At 35.0% G+C, this 19,866-nt stretch overlaps 1 protein-coding gene across 2 annotated transcripts in view; it reads left to right on the top strand.

Moving 5' to 3' along the window:
* Window positions 1–19,866, top strand: part of Adgrv1 (adhesion G protein-coupled receptor V1) — a 569,696-nt gene that overhangs the window by 369,587 nt on the left and 180,243 nt on the right. For both annotated transcript variants that reach the window (XM_058574584.1, XM_046428479.2), the window contains 2 exons: window positions 103–219; window positions 14,637–14,815. In XM_058574584.1, the coding sequence (XP_058430567.1) occupies window positions 103–219; window positions 14,637–14,815 (296 nt within the window). The remainder of the gene's footprint in view (window positions 1–102; window positions 220–14,636; window positions 14,816–19,866) is intronic.

Raw genomic sequence — 19,866 nt, forward strand, 5'->3', positions numbered from 1 at the left:
TTTGAATCATAAATTCAGATGAGAAAGCAATTTTTTTTCTTTTTTTAACATTCTTCATCAAGTTTAGTATGGCTTAAAAATAGAAGTATCTGTTTCTTCCAGATTGTGTTCCTGGTATCTGCATATGTAAGTCCCCAACTCACTGAGGACAGCTGTTCAGCCATGGCTGCCATCACACATTACCTGTATCTTTGCCAGTTTAGCTGGATGCTCATTCAGGTTGGTACCTCAGTCCACTCCCTACTCCCTTCTACCTCGCCAATAAATCTGGACAAAGTGGTCTTAGTATGACATTCTTTATACTGAAGTGGAAGTAATTCAATATAGTCATCACTGCATTTCCAGAATATGTTAAAAAAAAGTCCCTAGAAACTGTCTGACATGGTGACTTTATAAAATGAGAGAAATCTAGTAGGATTTGAAACAAGAGATTGGTAAAAGATGAGGCTTCCAATACAGTTCATGTATTGTGAAATTTTAATTTTTTTCTGGGGGGAAGTAATAGAATTCTATTAAGCAAGGAAGTGATGTGATACAATTTGGGTTTTTTAGGTATGTCCTTGTCTGTAATGGATGTCCCTGTTTGTTTTTTGTAGACAGGAAAGAATGGATGGTGGTAGTGAGCCAATTACATAGCATTGGCTGTAACCAAGAGAGAGAGAAAAAAGTAGTGTTTACTAGGGAGAGAACAGTAGAAATAAAGACAAATAACTAGTTTGGATATTAAAAAAAAATAATGTATTACTTTAGGAGGTAGAGGTTGGTTATAAGGAATGCAAAAGGTGAAAACTGGGGTGTTTCCCAAGTTTCTGGCATGCATATGTGGCCTAAAACTATGAGCACTGGAGAAGGAGAGATAGATAGCAAGTTTAGTTTGGGACATGCTAAGTGTGAAGTCCCTGTGAGCCCTCTAATAGGATCTTTGGCAGGGGGAGATCTTTGAGGCCTCTATGGTGTACTATAGAAATGCACTAGAAAATAGTTGACTTTGAGTTGGAAAATGGAGCCATTGCTCAGGAAGGGATCATCTGGGGAAACTATATAGAATATGGCCAAAATATACCCCACAAAGCCTCCTGAGGAATTTATTAATGTTTGGAGAGAGATCTAAACACTCCTTTTCTGACTGAGATTGCAAGTTCTATTATTCTATACTGGTTTGTTTGACAAAGAATTGGACCATAAATAGTTATTAATGTTGCTAATTAAATGTCTCATCTAAAATGCTGCCTTTGATAATGTGTTTTGCACAATGGAGTTGTTAAATCATTTTGTGATAGAAATGGTCTCATGTGTTTCTCTCTGTGCATGTGAACTGTTTATGTACACAGAAACATGTAGGCTCTTTTATATGCTTTTTGTCATTATCATTGAATAAGAAAGATGTTGGGTTTGATTGTATAGCAATATTGAATTAATGATAAAAGCAGAAAGAAAGTGAAGTGGTATTATTATGAAAGAAAACCATCCAGGCTCCGGATGGGATATTTTCCCAGGTATGATGAGATAATGGGTGGAGGCTGAAGGAGAAGAGAGCTGAAGTATTTAGTTAAGAGAACTAATTAGAACAAGTGGTGCCTTAGATCTGGGTTTGAATTCATTACCACTGTCCATGTAAGCTTAATCAAATTAATAACTCCCTGCAAGGTTTGCTTCTAAATTTGCATATGGAGATAATAATTTCTAACTCATAGAATTAGTGTTTTACAACTCTTTGAGCAGCTCTAATCATGGAAAATATGTAGTGCTCTCCAACACACCCTCAAAAAAATAATAAATAACAGTAAATCTAAATCATATAACATACAGCGTAAATATGAAATTAGAATAAATCTCCTAGATTTTTTCGTCTCAGAATTCTTTAGGTTTTAACTAAGTAAAACTTCAGTATGTGCCTAGTAGTTCTAATAAGTGCCCACATATCTTCTGGAATGGAGTTCCCAGGGTGTGCTTAAAGTCTTTGTCCATGTCCCTGACCTATTCAGAGTTTTTGATTAATGACTTGCATGAAAACACAGGAAACCACTTATCAGATTTACAAATGACACAGAGTTGAAAGGATAGTTAAAACAACAAGCTGCCTGCATTAAGATTATGGCAGAACAAACAGAGAGAAACAGTACTGATAGATGGAACACTGGAGAGGAAAAGATGTTATCTGATGAAATTTAATGTAAACAACTCAAGATTTTAATTTAACATAAAATCAGTAGCAATCAGATATGTGACCAGGACACCTCACAGACTTAGGCCCTTGGATAACGGTATGGAGGCAGCTGTGGCAACATTTTAACCTACAGTGTTCAGTCTACTTGGCACACAGTAGCCACTCTCATGTCATGTTTCAGCAAGATGGTCTGCCATCCAGTGAGAGACTCTTCTTTATTTCTTTCTTTCCTATAAGAAACTTCCAGGCAGCTACAAGATAGTGAATGGGGAAAGAATTGGGGGAGGGGTCTATAAACAGCAGAAGGTTTACTACAGGACAAAAAAGGTGGACTAGGTAACTATACTTGGCAAAAACAGAACAAATGGGTCAAAAATTAGGGAAACAATATCAGTGGAGTAGAAGAACGGGATTGATGGGGAGGGAGGAGGGATGGCATAAAGAAAAGACAGGAGAAGGAATCTAACCTAACTTTCCTGTGTGCATGTGTGAATATACACTGAATCTCACCATCATGTACATCCACAAGATACTAATTTTTTATAAAAATAACTGTAAGTAAATAGCAGAAAGATCAGTAGAGGAAAGGGAATGAGGGATGAGGAGAGAAAAGAAAGGGGATAAATTAAAGACTGAATTAGAACAAATTATATGCCATGCATTTATAATTATATCAAAGTGAATCCTAATGTTATATATAACTAATATGAACCAATGAAAAAATGGGGAAACAAATTTTGATTCATCTTTAGCACTTTCATAGCCAATATAACTGCCAAAAGTTAGAGATGACTAGAAGTAGAGTGAATCCAGTCACTAAAATATATATGTTCAGAGAGATTACCAACTTTCAACATGTTTTAGATGCATTTCCTGCCTTAAGGGAGTTTTAAACAAGACAGTATAAAAACTTTCACCCAATTTAATGGCAGTTGGTATCTTCTTTATCTTTTCCTCTTAAATTCGATTGTGGCTGATGTACATTCAGTACATTAATTAGATTTCTGTATGGTTTATGGTTTAGGAAATCTATTTGAAGTGCCAGTGAAGTTTAATGTATTTCAGATGGTGCACCACATTTTTCATGGTTTGTGGTGTGGCCACAAGGGAAAATTCAATAACTTCTGTATTCTAGGCAGGTTACTTTTAATAAGTTATTTTGTGGTCGGAGGTTGTCACTTTACCAACCTATATTTTCCCATTTATAAAATGCTGAGTGCTAAAATCTTTCCTGGTTTTTCTTTTCTTTCCTTTCCCCATCCTTTCCTTCCCTTTCCTTCCCTTCCTTTCCCCTCCCTCCCTAACTCCTTTGTCTCTCTCTCTCTCTCTCTCTCTCTCTCTCTCTCTCTCTCTCTCTCTCTCTCTCTCTCTCCATGTGTGTGTCTCTGTCTCTCTTACTCTCTTTCTCTCTTTCTGTCCCAAGAATTGAACCCAGGGATGTTGAACCCCTGAGCCACATCCCCAGCCCTTTATATGTTTTGCTTTTGAAATAGGACCTTGCTAAGTTGCTGAGGCTGGCTTAGAACTTTCGATCCTCCTGCCTGAGCCTCCCAAGCCACTGGGATTACAGGCGTGCACTATCATGCCCAACTTGGAATCCATTTTTAAAACATCACATAGGAGGCCGAATTATTGTCAGTCTATGACTGTTAGTCAAATTAAGTTGAAAAAATATTAACACTTTAATGATTTTACTTCATAGTTTTAGTCATATAGGAAGGAATCTGGTTCAATGCCTGTGAGTGCATAGTTTGTAATGATAAGTTAATCATTAATTTATAATATTTAGCCTATGTTTGTCAGAATTATTAATGTTTATTTTTAATCTGCATTACACCTTCACATTTAGAATAAATGCATATAAGTGACCTTATTTTGAAAAAATATTTTTTTTTACTGAGCATTGAACCCAGGGGTGCTTAACCATTGAGCAACATCCCCAGCCCCCCCCCCTTTTTAACATATATTTTATTTAGAGACAGGATCTCAATGAATTGCTAAGTGCCTCCCTAAGTTGCTGAGGCTAGCTTTGAACTCACAATTCTCCTGCCTCAGCCTCCTCAGTCGCCAGTGGGATTACAGACGTGCACCACTGAACCTCATGTGAAAATTTATTTTATTTTTGTATAATATCTTTTTAATACCATTATAGTAAAGGTGGATTATATTTTAGAGTAGCTAAAGGAAAAAAAATATGGGTAAACAATTTACATAACCTCTCTAATCCTAGGTTTTCTTATCTGATAAATCAGCTTGCAATAACAGTAGCTCTCTTTGAGAACAGTGGAAAGATTAAAGAATTTCTACATGGAAACAGCTTACAATGCTGCCTGGCACAAACTAAACACTCCATTCTCAAATTATCAGTTAAGCTAATTGTCGGGCTAAAATATCAGAGACTTTGAAACTTCACTTTCACAATGTAATTTAGACCTTTTTTACAGAAGAGACTCAGTTTGACACAGTGGAAAGAAGGCTGACTTTGAATGAAGCAGACACTAACTAGCTGCTAAGCCTTAGCAAGCTGGATAATCTCTAACCTCTTTATTAAAGTACATGCACGACTCATAGCAGGCTTCCTAACTGAGGGCCTTGATTCTTTTTCAGGCTTCCATTTTCTTTAACAGGAAAGCATACAGTGCACAGTGGGAATCTAGTAACAAAATATTTTGCTTATTTTGTTTTAAAGCAAACAACTCCCAAATTCATGTTTTGGCCATGGAAGTTGAGTTTTCCTTCTGTTTGCCCTTCATATAAGACCACTCAGTGGAATTATGGAAATCATTTTCCACTTCCTTAAGACCACAGGGTCATGTTTACTTTAAGAAAGACTGACGGGCTGGGGTTGTGGCTCAGTGGTGGAGTGCTTGCCTGGCATGTGTGGGGCACTGGGTTCGATTCTCGGCACCACATATAAATGAATGAATAAAATAAATGTCCATCAACAACTAAAGAAGAAAAAAAGAAAAGAAAAAAAAAAGATTGACAATGAGAGTTTTAAAATCTTGCACCATCTTTATTTCACTAATTGTTTTCTTTTCAGTACTTTTTTCTGTTTTGATTTGCTTTCATTTTAGAGATAGCACATACTAGTGATAGAAAACAAACACTTCAGAGAAATATAAAATAAAATATATCTCTTTCTTGCTATCTGGCACAGTCTCCATTTTCTGTTCTACTCTCAATGCCACACCCAAAGCTAAACATTGCTAATGGTTTCCTGTGTATACCTCCAGGAATATCCCATGGATAGACAAATCTTTATAAATATATAAACAAGTACACATGAGTGTCCGTTTCTGTGTGTGTATATTTCTGTTAATGCATTTATATATGTGTGTAAATTTGGACATCTTTAAATTCCCTATGTACAGCTGTACTTTTTTCCCTATGCTGTAATACGGTAATTCTGTGATTACTTTTTTGGTCTCTGATTCATAAAATTCTTGCTATTACCAGTTATTGTTTGCTATTGTGGATGATGTTTTCTTGAACATTTTTGCACTATGAATATTTGTTTACTTAGGGAGTACCCATAGAATAAACTTCTAGACATGCCTTTGCTGTTGTTTACATGAAAGATACTCCCAGTTGGACTGCTAGATCATGAGTTAAGCCAAGAAGGAAAATAAATTGCAAGTAAATTGTTTGAGATATTCATTTACAATGGCAGTAACCAGAAATGTAATTTTTCCTGTGTTTTCATTTGGCCCAATTTAATGATCACTTCCTATCATAACTTTAACTCACTATGTGGCAATGTGCTCCAATTATGAAAAATACCCAAATCTTGTATTATCCTTGCAGTCTGTGCATCTCATGCCTAGAGACACAGTTTAATCCAAATGTATTTTTTTTTCAAAACTAAAGCTCATTTGAAAAATGTATTTTTAAATGGTGGAGTAAGGTTGGAAATTACAACTGGACTTGAGCATTTATTCACATCTTCTGCCTTAATTTCTTCACATAACCAGTTTATGAATAAGAAAATATTCAGGTTATTTATTCCTTAATAGAAAGGCTACTTAGTGCCAGAGCATAGCAACAGGAAGGGAAATGCTAAAATTATCCCTGTTTTTCCTTTGTCATTGATTTAATTTGAAGGGACATCAAAAGTATTAAGGACAACAGACTGGTAATTACTGAGATAAAAATGACATACCCAGGAAATACTGAATTCTCCAATCCTCAAAAAGCCTTGCAATTTATTTCATGCAATAAATATTAAGAAGGAGGGAGGAAAACTGTGGCAAGGACATGTGGTAACATTTATTAGAGTCTCATCTGAAATGAATGATTAAAAACACATGGTAATGAAGAGATTAATAACATCTATCATCTCTGACTAAATTTTGATGCTATCAGTTCAGGGATTCTAGTGAAACGATTAATAACCAAATATTAAAGAACTTCCTGGATACCAATCTTGATTCCACACTCCATGAAAATTTAGGGAATTTAATTAACCTATTTTTGTTTTCCATATATTTTATTGGTGAATTATTCATTATATATGGTAGTGTGATTCATTGTTACATGTTACATGTACACGATATGACAATATGGTCAGTACGGTTCCCCAGTATTTCCCCTTTACCCTCCCTCCTCCCTCCCCTGTCCTCTTCCTCTACTCTACTGATATTTTGATTTCATGAGACACCCCATGCACCTTTTTTTTTTTTTTTTACTTTTTTCTTCTTTAATTTCCACATTTGAGAGAAAACACATTACCCTTGACTTTGGGAGTTTGCCTTTTCTTCACTTAACATAATGCTCTCAAGTTCCTTTCATTTTCCTTCCTGAAAATAACATATTTTCATTCTTCTTTATGGCTCAATAAAACTCCACATATGCACCACATTTTCTTTACCCACTTATCCATTGACAGACACCTAAATTGGTTCTATAATTTGGCTTACTAATATGCTAATTTATATGAAGATTATAGAAATAAACTAATGAATCTTTATTTATGAGACTTATGAGAGCATAACTACAACCTGTGATAATCAAAACATTTAACAAGGTATGTCTTATTTTCCTCTGTAGATAATTGGAAAATGGTAGTTATTGGTAAAAATTTTGTTTTGTTACTGGGTGTGGTGGCGCATTACTGTAATCCTAAAAAGTTGGAAGGCTGAGGCAGGATCTCAGGTTTAAGGACAGCCTCGGCAACAGAGTGAGGCCCTAAGCAACTTAGCAAGACCCTATCTGAAAATAAGAAATAAAAAGGGCTGGGGGTGCAGCTCAGTGATAAGGCTTACCTGGGTTAATTCCCACTACCAAAAATAAATAAACAATAAAAAATAAATAAGAATAGAAATAGATATGTAGGAACGTTAGTAAACATGCTTACACACCACAATCTTACTTCATTCATATTCATATTTGACCTAAATCATATCTGGGTGTTTTAGTTGGTTGTTTGCATTTTAAACAGAATCACGTTTAAATTCTAATAGCCCCAGTTGCTAATTCTGAGGAATGTACTTTTCCCATCTCCAGTTTCCTTCTGTGTAAACAGAATGAGCAAATAAAATATAGGAGATAAGTTGTCTGGATTAAATGAGATGTAGCTTAATGTGAGGTATATACACATTCTTTCTGGAACAAGCACATTCTTTTATATATGAATAAATTCAGAACTATACCAATTTAAAATGGTAAATACTAAAAACAGATTGTGTACATTTTCATTTACTCGATGTTTTTCAATGAAGATTATATGCAAAGTATTTTACTAGATAACTATAAAATTCAATTTTGTATGATAGGTATAAAAATTTATCTGCCATACCTCACAGTTATGTTTCATCCATTTATATTCTACAACCTTTGTCAATTTTCTTTAAATGTTGGTACACAATGAAGAGGGAATGAGAAGTAGTTATCTCTACGTATAGTCATATCAAGAAAATACATCTCACTCACATATAAACTGGGGATTGGGAAGTGATAAGGACAAGAAAATAAACTCACATGTACATGGTAATATTGTCAATGTTTATGTGAATTTCCATGGAAATTAATCATAGATTTAAAATCAGTCTTCACAGGGTACTTTTGATGGTGTTTCACTTCCTAGTTCTATAACTAAGTAGGAGAAAAAGGTATGATTTTATCTCACTGCATTGGTTTCCTCATCTCTAAATAAGAGGTCATGGTCAGATGACCTAAAAGGTCTGTACTCCTGCCAAAATTTGTTGTCTGTATAACCGTGCCATTAATATTTTTACTTAAGGAATCTTCATTTCTATAATAATTCAACCATTGTGTCAGGAAGTTATTAATAACTTTCAGGTTAACCTCTCCTTTTACCAGAGTATGAAATTAAAACCCATGAGAGCAAGTGATATTGGCAAAAAAACATACACTTTATTCATCCAGGACCATGTCAAAAATCCAAAGCAATTTTCTAATCATCATGTTTTTTCAAAATTTTATAATTTAAAAATGTCATTGTTTATATTATTTATTATTCACCTGGAAGATTATTTTGGGGAAAACTTTGCAAATTCTTTTTCTATATTTCTGTAATTCTGTTTATAATATGAAGTTTTCAAAAATATAATTTCATAAGGTTCTTTACACTTATTCACATTTGCTTTTAGTTAAGTTCTCCTAAGCACAGTCACTCAGGTAATCTTCATATCCTGGTAATGGTGATAAATATGCAAAATCAAGTGAATCAATCATCCTTTACTGGTGAGCAATAATAAAAATAAGAGGGTTGGGGGGCTGGGGTTGTGGCTCAGTGGCAGAGCACTTGCCTCGCACATGTGAGGCACTGGGTTCAATCCCCAACACCACATAAAAATAGAAAGAAACAAAATAAAGTTATTGTGTCCATATACAACTAAAAAATATATTTAAAAAAAGATGATGGTAGTTCAGTTATGCTAAGTTGGTAGTAGGGATGGTAGTTCAGTTATGCCAAGTTGGTAGTAAGGATGTGGTAAACTACTAATATTACTAATTTTTTTTAAACTGCAAAGTATTTTTTCTGTTGTCTCTTTCCAAGTGGCCAATTTGATGGTGTATAATGCTGAAGATATTTTTTAATCTGTTAGGACTTGTTTTCAGAGACAACATCACATCAATTTGACAATCTTAGTGGTAGGAAACTTGGTATTCTGAGTGTGTGCAAATTATAGAAACAGTCAAGTCAGATTAAAGTAGCTGGTTAAATTTGATATAATGTTTTGCCTAAAATCCTACTCATTTTAAATTGATTCATTATATAAAAATTGAGACATTTGTAAAGTGTCTGCTTTTACACAAATGGACATTCTTCAGTTAGGCCCTCCAGCAACTGTCTGACCTTTACCATCTTGAGATGGCTCAGAACATGTTTTATTTTTTCTTAATTGGTACATTATAATTATATATAATAATGGGATTTGTTGCTACATATTTGCATATACACACAATATAACAATATAGTTTGTTCATTTTTGTTACTCATCATCATATTGTGTTTCTAAAGACATTTTTGAAGCTTACAGATAGAAATGTAGAGACTTAGATATCGAAATATTTATCTCACACTTAGTCTTTAGCAAGAAAATCATAAGATAGACAAGCCATGCTCAAGCTAGCATGAGGTATGTTTGAGTGATAGTGACACCATTTAATTGCATGCTGTTAGTTCCAGCATTGGTTAAAAGCCCACAAACAATAAGACATGCAAATCACCTATATATTTATATATGCATACATATATTTATACACACACACACACACACATATCTGCCAGCATGAAATTGCTGTGTAAACATATTGATCTCATGATGCTCTTAAGTTAGATTACAAAGAAGGAGCCATGATTTCAGGGACTGAGGATAGTCAAATGTTCTATTATCTTCTGTTGTTTAAACAATATCAATAATTGGAGGTTTTAATTCCACTGCTTGAGGATAACAATACACACCTCAGTTAAGTTGTTTTGGAACAAGAAAGAAAAACTAAGTTGAGCTAATATAACCAAACATTGCAATGACAAAAGAGATAATACGTTTGTAGGATAACTTGTTGAACCCAAGAATTGTAAGTGCAGGTGGACCTCACATGGGACTGTGAGCAAGGGAAAAGTTTTGTCTGCCCAAAACCTTCTCTACAGTCACAGTTTCTTTTTTTTTTTTTTTGGGGGGGGGGGTTTACCAGGGATTGAACTCGGGGGCACTTGGCTACTAAGCCACATCCCCAGCCCTATTTTGTATTTTATTTAGAGACAGGGTCTCACTGAGTTGCTTAGCATCTCAGTATTGTTGAGGCTGGCTTTGAAATCACGATCCTCCTGTCTCTGCCTCCCAAGCCCCTGGGATTACAGGCATGCACCATTGCGCCTGGCCCACTGTCTTTGCTATGCTTGTGGCTGCCCCTCCAGTTCATGCGCCCTCTTATTTCAGTGGACCCACCTAGACTATCAAGGAATCAAGAAATTCATGATAGATGTGACCAAACTAGGTCAGCTGTCTCCCCCTAATCAAATCATCTGTGTCTGGGGAGCAGAGTCAAGGAGCATAGGAGCTGCTGAACCCACCCTGCCCTCCTCTAGGAAAGGAAGGTAGACAATGTTTAGAAAAGGGGAGCTCACGAGCTAGGTGTGTCCCAGCACATGCCTACCTTAGTGTATTTAAATAAAATTCAAGTAAGATTTGAAAGGAGTTAATCAAAACAAATCTTATGTATAGACCACATAGTAATTCTAGAGTAATTAAATATTGTTTTATTGCATAATATTTGCATTCTGTAGCTTTAAAAATGACACGTAATGGGAAATGCTGTCCTTGGAGTGTACCTCAGTGATTGGATTCTCTTAAGAAGGAATAGATAGGTAGGTAGATAGATAGACACACAAACACATATATGTGCATGTATACGTGTATGTATACTTTTTTCAAATTGACAAAAGCTTGTGAGAGTTTGAAGCTTGTTTGGCTTAATCAAGTATTCAAGAATTTAGCAACACTACAGAAGTATTGCATATATAAATCTAAAAAACAATTTATCTCAATTTTGTCTTAGCCTATGGTAAAGGTCAGACAGTTGCCGAAAGGTCCAGTGATCCTGATGGATCTGATGTCCATCTGTGTAAAAGCAGACATTTTGCAAATGTCCCAATCTTCATCATGGTAAATCAATTTAGAAGTCTTTTACCTCCTTTCAATACTCTCCTTTCTGAGTCTTCCAGCTACTGCTCCATTGAGCACTGAGTCACCATGATTCATGGATACACATAAATATCTACTTAATAACCAGCACTTATCTTTTGGAGATAGATTAATCAGTGATCCTTACATTGCGTGCAGTTTTATCCTCTAACTCACAGTATTGATTAATTCAGCATCAGACTATTGACACATCCCATTTACCTGGGTCCACATCCTTATGCTAAATGTAAAAAGAGGAAAAACACTTTTGAATCTCATAAGTTTTTTTGAAAAGGAGTTAGAACAAATTTACATAAACAGCAACTCAAAACATGCTTTATAATTATAGATATAAGCAGATGTACATAAAGATAAGAAGTGCTGACAGGAAATAAAAATCAGAGACAGAAATATCCAAGTAACCAAACATTTTTATCCTTCACTAGTGTAGACTAATAGTAATCCCTCAAGGCCAATTTGGTCCAGATAGAATCTTCCCTGGAAGCCTCAGTTAACAGAATCTGAAAGCCTTCCCACAAACATTAGAAATATGTTTTTCTCACATAAGAAGGGTTTTTACTGTATAATTGCTTGCTTTTGATCTTAACCTATTTCTCTTTGATCACATATTAACAGCAGATTTGAGAGTGTACACATTTTTCAGGACTTTATATGTAATATCTCATTGTGCTGGGTTTCTGTTCGTGACTAAATGGCTCAGAGGTCATTCCAGGTAAACTGGGCTAACTGGGCTGTGCAAAATAACCACACAAGAGACACAAATACCTTTTTCTTTGGGGTTGCTGTGATGGCTCCTCTGACTTTAATGGTCTGCAGGAATAGAGAGTGAGCATGTGCTGACCCCATTTATTGAGGAGAATCTATTCAAATGAGGCAAGGGGTCAGGTTTCAGAGGGCTGAGTCTATCTTCATGATGTCCACTGTCAGCAGGTTGACTGACACACGGGTAGGCCACACCCAAGGGCACAGTAAGGGAAGGGGACACACACAAGGCACTTATATGGAACATTCTATCCTAAACAGGGCAAGGGGTAATATTACAAAGGAACAGGTGAGTGCAGCTCCACCCATGGGGCTGTAGGAAGACACATGCGAAGACACAGTTACTCAAACCCTAGAAGAGCGAGGCAGTCTAGCAGCATGGGTGCCTGATGCCACATCACCCAGCAGGGGAGTTAACTCAGTCACTTGCAAGGTTGGTCTCCCACATCATTGAATCTTTATAATAATCTTCTTGTACACATAACTGAGGCCCTAGAAATGTTGTTACTTGCCCAAGATTATCCCCCTACTGTTATGTGCATGCGCACACACACACACACACACACACACCACATACATATATGTGTGATTCATCTATATTCATGCTTTCTACCACATGAAATTGAGAAGGATGATTTATCCAGTGAATAGTTGTAAAACATGTCTATCATGACATTCAATGTCATTACTGTATTAACTCACAATTAAATACAAAAATTCCTCGTGGAAATAAAATACTAGAAGACAGAATATATAATTTCTAGATTTGGCTTTGATATAAACTAGCCATGGGCTTTGGGGCCAAAAATAATATCTGCAGGCCTCGGTTTCCTTATTCCCATGTACCTAACCTCTCTCCACATCCCCTTCACTCTCTATGTGCTGTCCCCTTGTATATAGTTTATTTTAATAAGAAATAACAGATATAAGTATAAGTTAAATATTGCCCTTAGTTATTTGTTGCTCATGCTTGAAATCTAAGATTCAGGATAGTAAATACTTTCCCTGTCACTTTCATTCCTGTATCCTCACTGGCTTGACTGATTTTTGAAATTTAGTAAGCACTCAAATGTTTGTCAAGTGAATTACAAAAAAGAGGTAGTGTAAACTGAGAAAGAGAGGCCACAAAATCTATTCCATTATTTTTTTCTCCATGCAATCAATTTCTGTTTCCTATTCTCTGACTCCCACTGGGACTCAGACTAGGGTCATTTTCACAATTATCCCCATTCAATGGAACAGTGTATGGCCCTACCTGTGTTAGGCCCTCAAAGAATAAAAATTGTCAAAAACAACACAAATAATAATAAATGCTGGTGAAGATGTGGGGGGAAAGTACACTGATACAGTCATTGACAGGACTATGAATTAGTGCAACCCCTATAGAAAGCAATATGAAGATTCCTCAAAATACTAGTAATGGAACCACCATATAACCCAGCCATCCCACTTCTCAGTATTTATTTATCAGGAAGAACTAGACTCAGCATACTATAGTGATACAGGCATATCAATGTTTATGGCAGCACAATTCATAATAGTCAAATTATGGAATCAGCCCAGATGCCTGTCAATAGAGGAATGGATCAAGAAAATGTGGTATATATACACAACGGAGTTTCACTCAACCAGAAAGAAGAACGAAATAATGGCACTTACTGGTAAATTAATGGAAGTGAAGAATATGTAAATAGGTTAGACCCAGAAATTTAAAGGTTGGATGTTTTCTTTCATATGTGGAAGCTAGAACAAAATAGAGGAAAAGTGGAGGGAAAGATAGGATAATATAAAGATAAAGAGAAGATCATTAATGTAGAAGAAGGAGATGGAGAAACAGAGTAGAGGGATGGGTAAAGGAAGGCCACGCAGAATGAATTCTTTAAAAGACATGTTATGTGCATATATAAACATAACACAGAGAATTTTACTTTTATGTGTATGTAGAAAGTACCAATCAAAAATAAATAAATAAAGGAACAAAAGGAAGATCTGTAGAACAGAGGAGGGAGAATAAGGAATGGAAGGAGGGGAAGAAAAGCCGGAGAAATGAGGATTGAAATCAAATTTCATGCGGGGGTGATTTTGTCAAAATGAACCCAACTCCTATGTGTAATTATAATGCTCTAATTTTTTTAAAGCCTAAAAACCTAGGGCTTTTTATTTTGTTGTCATCATGAATTGTTCACATGGGAAGCAAATTTGAATATCAGTGCACATTTCTTCTAGGACAGATTTACAGAACAGTCACAGAAGATTATAACTGAGATTAAAACAGAGAAAATTAAGAAAAATAAAAGATACATAAGTAAACTAAATGTTTTCTTGTGTTCCTAGACTTTTGAAGTGTGCTGAATTTCTTGGCTATATGAAAGAATGTGTGTATGAATTAACTTTAAAAAAAATCACATCAAAACAGTAATTATTAAGTAGATCCTAGGCCTTTGCTGGTCCCTGACTCTTCACGCTTAAGCCTAGTAAGTTTGTGTCCTATGCCATTAAACCAGAGCCTGTTCATTTTTTGTTTCCTTTCTTAGTCTGTGAATTTCTGGTACGTGCTTGTGATGAATGACGAACACACAGAGAGGAGGTATCTGCTGTTTTTTCTTCTGAGTTGGGGCCTTCCATCTTTTGTGGTGATTCTCCTCATAGTTATTTTGAAGGGTGTCTATCATCAGAGCATGGCACAGATCTACGGACTCATTCACGGTGACCTGTAAGTACACTCAGTTGGGCACGTTGCCTTCTTAGCTTTTCTGTGCCGGCAGCTTTCCCAGCACGCTGTCTGAAGCTCACTTCCTCTATGATTTCTTTAAACTAGAATCTATGGCCTCTCAGATTCCTCTGATAGATGGAATTTTCTCAGGTGAGTTGGTATATCAAAAAGTTTACGGTAATTTGTACTTTAGCATATTTAGTTTATTAGGTTGAGTCAAATGATCATGTCTAGCAAAATCAAGGCATGATGAAAATTTGATAATCAGCAAAAAAAATTTTGGAGTATGGATATTGTTTAAAGAGTGTGTTTTCAGGGGGAGTTGAAGGTAGCAGGCATCATAAATACAAAAAAAAAAGGTATCAAAAAGAATGCATTGTCTATATACTACATGAGGAGACAATGTCTTTCTCAAATGTTCCTATCAAAGTACCCTTGTAATCTTTGAAATCCAATGCTCCTTTATACACACATATGTGTGTGCTTTAACCCAGAATCAGGCATCTTATAGCTTTGAAGACTGTTTAGCCTCTGCTTTATTGATTCTGCATGCAGGGAAAAGCTAAAGCAAACGTTTGTAATAAAAAAGCTTAACCAGCTCCCTTGGTTTCATGGAAATAAAGGAAAAGTAACATTCTGAACAAGAAGAAAAAGTCTATCCATAATTACCTAATTATTTCATGGTGGATTGTGAAGATAAAACTCAATTAGTGGATGTGAAAAATCTTTAAAAGGTAAAATAGTATACAAGCAGAAGTCATTTCACTAGTATTAGTGTGTCTGATCAGTCATATACTTAACAAATACCTCTTATTGATGTATGCACATGTATTTCCCATTTAGGCAGTTACAGACACATACTCTACACAACATTCAGCCAAAGCCTAGCTATGTAAAACACACATTTAAACTTGTGCTGATATGCTATTTTTAATCATTCTTTTTATTGAGATTCAAGAAGATTTTCTTATGCTGATTATAGTATTATAATGTATTTTATCCATACAAAATTCTAAAAACCTGTAATCTTATAGAAAGAAATGATAGTGTCTTTTCAAAATTATTATAACTTTTCATATTCTACTACTATTGACTATTCTCTGACATTTAGATCTTGGGCTGTGTGGATTGATTTTAGAAAATTGTGCATCATTCTTTGTTAAATACAAAGTAAATGTGAGGCAAGCCCTGGTGGCCAGCAGCCCATTCCTTCCATGAGTTTCACCAATTCTTTGGCAAAGCAGGGCTCATTTGATGACAGTTTTATTTTTACATGTGTCCCCACCCTGCCTTGATAAATGAGACAAGATGGAAGTGATATTAACTCAGAGAAACTCTTGATGCTTCTGAAAGGATTGCTACAGGGAGTACTAAACAACCATACAAGAATGTCCAGATAACTTACTCTTAAAATATTTGCTGCTTTAAGCTTTTATAAGATGTTCTCTATGACAAACTAAATTATAATAAGCAAAATGTAAAAAGATTTACATTAAATTCTATCTGGTTTTAATGTTATGGAATTATTAGACCCAAAGTGACTAGATTCTATATTATAGCTTACTTTTCTACTTAATTCACATAGAATACTCCTGTGAATTTATTTGTGATTCAAAGGATCCATATTTCTAATATCACTTCAATCTCAATATAAGGATATAAATTGGCACACTATTTCTATTAAAGTATTGTATACCTACATCATCATTTTAAAGAATGCCACTTCTCTATAAGTAATGCAAAATGTATGCTTCTGTGATTTATTTAATAGCTCATCTTTTGTGCAGAGGTCACTTTGTAGTTGTAATAAATTTCCCCATAGTGAAGAGATTTCTCTAAATCGCTAATGCATTAATATATGTAAGGTGTTATTATTAAAAAGGTTTTGTCAAATTTAATGCCGATCACATTTTTAAGAAGTTAGGGAGTGACCCTTCTTTTTGTATTAGCAGAACAAGACTGTAAATCTGTTGTTATGTCTTCCTTAGTAATAAGACTACTCACAGGAAGCTAGCCAGGTCTAAGGTTTTCTTACAGAAAGACTTTTAATTATATATTCATTTTCTTTAAAATATATACAACAATTCATCTTTCCAATTTCTAGCTCTTTGTTAATTTTGTAAGTTGTCTTTTTTCTATAAACTTTTCCATTTAACCTAACTAATCAAAACTTTTATGTTTTTTTTAGTACATTACAGTCATATATAATAGTGGGATTCATTTTCACATAATCATGAATGCATGGTATATAATTTGCTCATTTCACTATGCAGGGCTTCCTTTTTTCCCTTGTCTCCTCTCCTCTACTGGTTTTCCTTCTATTTTACTTTGATTGGTGGCATATACTTATGTATAAAGGTGAAATTCACTATGGTATATTCACATATGTACATAACATAGTTTGGTCAATTCCATCTCACAGTTTCTCCATTGTTTTTAAAGTTCTGTGATCTGTAGTGATATATTCTTTTTCATTCTTGATATTGATGATATGTATCTTCTCTTACTTTTTTCTCTCTTTCTTGATCAGTTTTTCTGGTATTGATCAATATTGTTCTTTCCCAAGACTAATTTTGAACCATGCAATATTGTCTATTATTTTTCTTTGACCCATGAGTTGCTTAGAAGTACATTATTTAATTTCCAATTTTTTACATATTTGAATTTTATTTATTTTTTGCATGTGTGTCTGGTTTGGGGAATAAATATAGAAGTCAGGCTGTCAAAGTTGAGCATGAATGACTATCAACTCCAAAGTTCTAAATTAATCTCTCAAATAGAATGCTTGGCAGCACCAACTCAGCCCACATAACTTTAAGAACTCCTTGTGAATCATTCACAGATAATTTCTTAATCATTCTCAGAAGAATGTTTGTGAAAGAAATATCCAGTGTGAACAATAGTTCTACCCTTCCTGGTGTTAATAGTACTCCCCATTAAATAGTATTTCATTCTGATTCACCCCAAAGGAACAGAAAACATCTCTTTGTATGTACTTGAAGCAGCGCTATGCTCTGAAAGAAGAATTTGCATGGAGTAGACCTGACTACATCAAAAATGTTTTCAAAGAACAAATAATTATGGAGTATCATTTTAGGTTTTATGACAAAAGCATAGTTCTAGTCCTTAAGATGCTTGTAATATGTGAGAGCAATTCAAATAAAAAATTATGTATCACCAATGACTACTGCCAGACTTGAAAGGCCCCAGATCATCTATTTTGGTTATTTCTTAATTAGTCCTTGAATTCTTTTTATTATTTATTTATTAGTTCTAATCAGTTATACATGACAATAGAAAGCTCTTTAATTCATTGTACATAAATGGAACAGAATTTTTTGCTTCTCTGTTTGTGTTGAAGTAAAGTCACACCATTCGCACAATCATACATGTACCTCGGGTAAGGATGATGACTGTCTCATTACACTATCTTTCCTACCCATTTGCCCCCTTCTCCCCTCCTCTTTGACCCATCCAAAATTCCCCCACTTATCCCATGCACCACCTGATATATGCATTAGCATCTACTTATCAGAGAAAACATTCAGCCCTGTTTTTTGAGATTGGCTTCTTTCACTTAGCATGATATTCTCCAACTCCATCCATTTACCTGAAAATACTATAATTTTATTCTCTTTTAATGCTGAGTAATATTCCATTGGGTATATGTATCACAGATTCTTTATCCATTCATCTATTCAAGGGCATCTATGTTGCTGCCACAGTTTAGCAATTGTGAGTTGTGTTGCTATAAACTTTGAAGAGGCTGTGTTACTATAGTATGCTGTTTTTAAGTCTTTAGGAGTCGGATAGCTGAGTCAAATGTGGTTCCATTCCAGGTTCTCTAAAGATTCTCCATATTGCTTTCCAGATTAGTTGCACCAATTTTCAGTCCCACCAGCAATGTATGAGTGTACCTTTTCCCCCACACCCTCACCAACCCTTATTATTGCTTATGTTCTTGATAACTGACATTCTGACTGGAGTGAGATGAAATCTTAGAGTAGTTTTGATTTGCATTTCTCTAATTACTAGAGATGTTGAACATTTTTTCATATATTTGTTGATCAACTTTATTTTTTCTTCTGAAAAGTATATGTTCAGCTCCTTAGCCCATTTATTGATTGGGTTGTTTGGTTTTTTTGGCGTTGAGTCCTTTATATATCGTGGAGATTGTGCTCTATCTGACATATGTGTGGCAAAAATTTGCTCCCAAAATGTAGACTCTCTCTTCACCTCATTGATTGTTTCTTTTGCTGAGAAGAAGCTTTTCAGTTTGAATCCATCTCATTTATTGATTCTTTATTTTGTTTCTTGTGCTTTACGAGTCTTGTTAAGGAAGCCAGGGCCTAATCTGACATGATGAAGATTTGGGCCTACTTTGTCTTCTATTAGGCACAAGGTCTCTGGTCTAATTCCTAGATCCTTGATCCACTTTCAGTTGAGTTTTGTGCATTTTGAGGGATAGGGGTTTAGTTTCATTTTTTTTTTATTTTTTGCATATAGATTTCCTGTTTTCTCAGCACCATTTGTTGAAGAAGCTATCTTTTGTCCAATGTATGTTTTTGGTGCCTTTGTCTAGTATGAGAAAACTGTATTTATGTAGGTTTGTCTCTGTGACTTCTATTCTATATCATTGGTCTACAAGTCTATTTTGGTGCCAATACCATGCCATTTTGTTACTATAGCTTTGTAGTATGGGTTTAACATCTGGTATTGTGATGCCTTCTGCTTCACTCTTCTTGCTAAGGATTGCTTCAGCTATTCTGTGTCTCTTATTTTTCCAAGTGAGTTTCATTATTGTTTTTTCTATTTCTATAAGGAATAACATTAGGATTTTAATTGGAATCACATTGAATCTACATAGTGCTTTGGGTAGTATGACCATTTTGACAATATTGATTCTGCCTATCTAAGAGCGTGGGAGATCTTTTCCTCCTCCTCCTCCTCCTCCTCCTCCTCCTCCTCCTCCTCCTCCCTTTCTTCATTTAGATCTTTTCATCTTCAGTTTCTTTCTTTAGCATTCTATAGTTTCATTGTACAGGTCTTTC

This window comes from Marmota monax, unplaced genomic scaffold (assembly GCF_021218885.2).
Source record: "Marmota monax isolate L192 unplaced genomic scaffold, Marmota_monax_Labrador192_F-V1.1 WCK01_AAM20220418_F8-fsc00018, whole genome shotgun sequence".
NCBI classification, from domain to species: Eukaryota; Metazoa; Chordata; class Mammalia; order Rodentia; family Sciuridae; genus Marmota; species Marmota monax.